Genomic DNA, 4,912 nt, shown 5'->3' with positions numbered 1-4,912 from the left:
ACCAAATAATAATAAATTATGAAGGTGATCACAAAAATTACCAAATCTATTGAAGCTAACCGAAAAAATAACCTTCATATTGGAAAAATTAACAAAATGAATATGTTGTTCGATAAATTAACAATTTTATTTATTGTTATTTAGTAATTATTATGTTCGTCTTTAAAAATCATATCATCATGATGATTCGTATATTCAATTTGCATATGATTAAAATTAAATAAAGTTTTGATTTAAAATTATTTTTAACTATTGTATGGTTAATTTCAGGTTATTTCAGCAGCCTACAGACATTAAAAAACAAACAAACTTTTTATTGCAGTTTGCAGACGTTTGATCCACCTCTTCTGCCGCAGATGGTTTCTGATGCGGTCTGCAGACTACATCATTTTAGCTTCGAAAAAACAAACAACACCTCAATCGACAACTATCAAACTGCCACTTAGTTCAAAAAATATAAAAATATACAATCTATAATGTTGCAAACATAACATATACAGTTGCAAGAAAATATCTGTTACAAGAAACATCCGTTACACATCTCATTCATATGTTTGTTCGGTAATACTTATCTATCACATTGAACAAAACAATCATATAAAAAGACTTCTTAAATAAAGTATTGGATATCATTTTATTCTATCTACTTATTGTAAGAAATCTTGAAACCAACATACTCCTAGACTCCTACTTCTGTAGTCTCGGATGAAGTTATGATCTCCTGCAAAAGAATCCACATGAATGAATATTGCAAACATATAACAAACTGTAAACAACAAAATATGAAGCAAATTACATACTTTTAACTCTCCATTTCTTGAAAAGATACATTTAGATGTAATAGCACGCCCTGATTCCAACAACCATCCCACCTCACACCAAGTTTTTTCTCCATCTTCTGTTTCTTTTATTGAACTCCACAAGTTCTTTGGGAGTAATACAAGATGCTCTTTGTCTCTTAACGATTTTTCTACACCATCAACTGGTATAAGTTCTTGAAGAACACTCTGCCATGAATCATGATAATGAAAACAAATTAACGATTTATATAGTAGACTTTATGATACCCTTTTGGGCATTTTAGTAATTAACCTCGAAAGATTATCGTATTGAAGTGTAAAAAGAAGCGATAAACTCACATTGGGAGAATCTTGGAAGTATGCTTTAGAGTTTACACATTGCCACATACCCAAAACTTGTGAAACATCAAGAGCTTTTGTTGTAGCAAAAGCCGAATCACGAATTGCACATCCACCTAATTGGTCTCCATTTCTAAAAGGGCCATACCATTGCTCAACAAAAACTTTAATGTTCTTCAAGACTAACTTACTCTTTTCTTCAAAACCCATGATTTGAACAATCCTTACACGAGATTCTTTATCACGAGGATCAATCAAACAGTGTTCCAACTCCAAGATTCCTGCTTTTTGAGTTGACCAAAGAGCAGTGTAGGACCCACTTGATTGGTATGCAAATGCGGACACCATGTTAGTGGGACCTCCGATTGTTCTTTCATCAACATTAAACCTTGTGGCAGCATCGGCTTCACAACCAACTGTTGGAAGGAGTTTTATGAGTTTGTAAATGGCGGAAGGGTTTTCAGGTTGAGCGAGAGTTGGGCATTGTGTTTGCCAATCAAAAACTTTGACTTCCCATTCTCTGTAAGCATCTGGTACTACGTTTTCTGGAAGCTCAATTGGGTGGCCATCAATGGTGAAATCAGCTCCATATCCGTCCCATTCGCCGGAGATGTTGCTAGCAAATTCCGGCCAGCACCCTTTTCAGATGCCATCATCAGATAATATCAAGAATTCGCATTGATTTTGAATTTGAAAAGTAAAAGGTAAAAACTTTGACCTATTAAAAAGTCGAACTTGAATTATTGGTGTGAATAAAGTGCCAGTGAGAAAATTAATCTAAAAATTCACAATCTTGATACGATCAGAAGAAAAGAAAAGCATGATCTTGATGCGTATTCAAAGGTGTGAAACAAAGTCGATAAGAAAGAGGAGAGAAGGGGGTTAATTACCGGAGGTTGAGTCGGTGGATGCCGTGTTTTGTTGGAGAACTGGGTTGTTGACGGCGGTGCTGGGAGTGGCGGCAGTTGCAGACATAATGGAGGGTCGATGCGAATGGATAGAAGGGAGATTGAAGTGAAGGTTGAATTGGGGGGTAGGAATTAGGGTTCTATGGTGACGATGATGGATTGCTATAACTCTGGAGCCAACCATACCCATACCCACACCTACACCCGCCATGTTTGGCTTTGAGAAAGGAGGGTGTTGATTCCATTTGTGTGCATATATTGGTCGTGTAGAATGTGCGGTTGGAAAGGATTCATACGACTTCCGAATCTTTTGGGGATCGGGAAAAATCCGAATTCTGTTACTTTTGGATTCGTTGGTTAGGCTGAAGGGGAGGGATTTTTTTAACCATATAACATAGAAAATAGTAGCTTTAAGTTGTAAAAGGTAAACTTGTAAAGAGTGCATCCAAATGATTATTTTTAATAGATTTTATTTTAGACAGTGAGATTTTTATTATTGTTTCATTCTAACCCGAATTTGCATTTTCAAGACAAAAAGAATTAAGGAAAACGCAAAAAGAATTTGCACTTCTAAGTCAAAAAAACACAGTGACAAAAGATTTCATCTATCTTCATAATAGACAACAAGATTCTTTATAATTGCTTTTTCCCAACTTGAATTTGCACTTCCATGACAAACAACTCGTTATCTGCTATGGAGAAAGATGACACTGAAGGCGAAGACATCTCCTGTTTGGAGAAAAATAAGACACAAATATTATTTGACAGATTTGTGAATTAGGTTACTAATATAAGTAAAAGACGAGCCACGTATGAGAGCATCTCGTTAATGATTGTCCCATGTAGGATGTCGTGAAAAAAAAAATCTAAAAATCGGTTATAAGGACTAAATGTGTACAAAGATATTAATGACTAAATGTGTACAAACTGAAAAAATGTATTACCTATTGAGTCATTTTCCGGCTTAACCTAAAGTAGCCGATTATAAGGATTGAATCTGAACAAAAAATAAGTTAAATGGTTAAATGTATTAAAAAAACTCAGTGACCAAATGTGTACAAACCAGAAAATATGTTATCATTTTAAGTTATTATCCCTTTAAAGAATACACCCTATAATTTTTTTTTTGAAATTAAAAGTAGCAAACTAAGAGAATCTATTACATCAAAACTAAAGTAATTAATCAAATTATAATTTTGGAGAAATAAGTTATTATATAATACGTTTACTTTTAGGAAATATTTTGTTTATAAGAAAACTATGTTAATATTTGATCATACTTAAAGATGTCAACGGAGGAAAATGAGACGAGATTGCTTCTCCCGCCCATGCTCTTGAAATCTTCAACATTTCTGTAACATCCAGACTCCCAGGTATATTATTTATTTGTTTATTTTTGAGATCTATTGAGCAACTCGACGAGTTGGTGCTTCAACTCGTTGAGTAGAGACTAATTGACCACGTGGGTCTAATAAGCGACTTGATGAGTCAGAGAGCCGACTCACTGAGTTGGCGTTGTGATATGAAACCATAAATCCCCGGGGTTGGGGCCTATTTAAGGAAACTTATGTCCTCATTTCCGCCTCACCAGCTACCCACCCCCTCGTGTGAAACCTTAATCGGCCATTGAGCTAAGAGAGAGTGTTTGAGCTAATATTTGAGTGTTTTGGTGAATCTTTTGGAAGGAAAGAAGTGAGATACAAGCAAGGAACAAGGAGAGGCTGTGGGATTCAGCATTCTTTCACTTGAAGCTTTTGTGGAAGGTAAAAAGCCTACACCTTTTCTCATCTTAATGGTTAGATCTCATGATTGTGGAAGATTAAGGTTCTAACCACCTTTTTATTGGGACAACGTGTGCATTAAGTCTATCAGGAGGTCTAGACTTAAGATCTGGACCTTGTGAGGTACATAGAGCCCAAAGGTCCTAGCTTTATTCAGCCATATAAGAGTTACTGAGCTTAAAGATCTTTATTAGAGTTGTATTGGCATTTTGGAGCAAAATGTGCCATGCATGAATGTAAAGATCGAAGCTTTACGCGACATTCGAGCCTTGGGCCCAGATCTAGAGTGTGGAGTGGTAGATCTGACTTAAAATGTCTGAATAAGAATTCAGACTGAAGGGACTCACCGAGTCAACGAGCTGACTCGACGAGTCAACCAGGGTTTTCCCCGATGAGTCTGGACATGGGTAACTTGGTGAGTTGACGGGACAAATCGATGAGTTGAGTTGGGTTTTCACGATGTTTAGAAGGAATAAAGGGGACTCAGCAAGTCATAGAGATGTACTCGTCGAGTCAGGTCAACATGGATAGTTGACTTGAGTGTTGACTTCTGTTGACTTTAGGGTTTGGTCAAGGCAGGGAGAATGGGAACCATGGAAGGGTAAAATGGTCTTTTACCCATTCCAAGAGTTTGAGAGAGACAATAACCTAGTTTATTTCGAGTCGTGATTTAAGTGTTAATTAGAGATTATTATCTTATGTGTTAGGCGGAGGCTAGTACGAGATTCGTGTACGAGGTTATTACTTGTTAGCTTACGAGGTGAATCTTCTCACTATACTTTACCTAGAGTGGTAATCTTTGTGTGACCGGAGGGTCTTATGTGTTATATTGATTATTGTGATATCCTGCATTATGTCTTTGTAATTTGTGTTGTGTATTATTTTGAGCTACTAAGTTCGGACCGGAGGGTCCACCCGAGTTGTGGGACCAGAGGGTCCCACTGAGACACATTGACGGGAAGGTCTTATTGAGTTATAGCCTCGAGTGGCTAATGAGCTGTGTGTGGTATTTTGGGGAACTCACTAATCTTCGTGCTTACCGTGTTATGTGTTATGTGTTTCAGGTACCTCTCAGGATCACGGG

The 4,912-nt window shown here is 36.7% G+C and overlaps 1 protein-coding gene across 1 annotated transcript; it reads right to left on the bottom strand.

Annotated features, from left to right (window-relative positions):
* Nucleotides 1-477: 477 nt before the first annotated feature.
* On the bottom strand, nucleotides 478-2,377 carry LOC111896191 (uncharacterized). Its single transcript, XM_023892206.3, has 4 exons — nucleotides 2,030-2,377; nucleotides 1,140-1,777; nucleotides 801-1,007; nucleotides 478-721 (listed from the first exon to the last, which is right to left on the bottom strand). The coding sequence occupies exons 1-4, from the start codon at nucleotides 2,256-2,258 to the stop codon at nucleotides 680-682; spliced, it is 1,116 nt and encodes a 371-aa protein (XP_023747974.1). The 5' UTR covers nucleotides 2,259-2,377; the 3' UTR covers nucleotides 478-679.
* Nucleotides 2,378-4,912: the final 2,535 nt, after the last annotated feature.

The sequence above is a fragment of the Lactuca sativa genome, chromosome 8 (assembly GCF_002870075.4).
Source record: "Lactuca sativa cultivar Salinas chromosome 8, Lsat_Salinas_v11, whole genome shotgun sequence".
Taxonomy (NCBI): domain Eukaryota; kingdom Viridiplantae; phylum Streptophyta; class Magnoliopsida; order Asterales; family Asteraceae; genus Lactuca; species Lactuca sativa.
The sequence above is the reverse complement of the archived record's forward strand: the minus strand, read 5'-3'. Positions and strand labels throughout refer to the sequence as shown.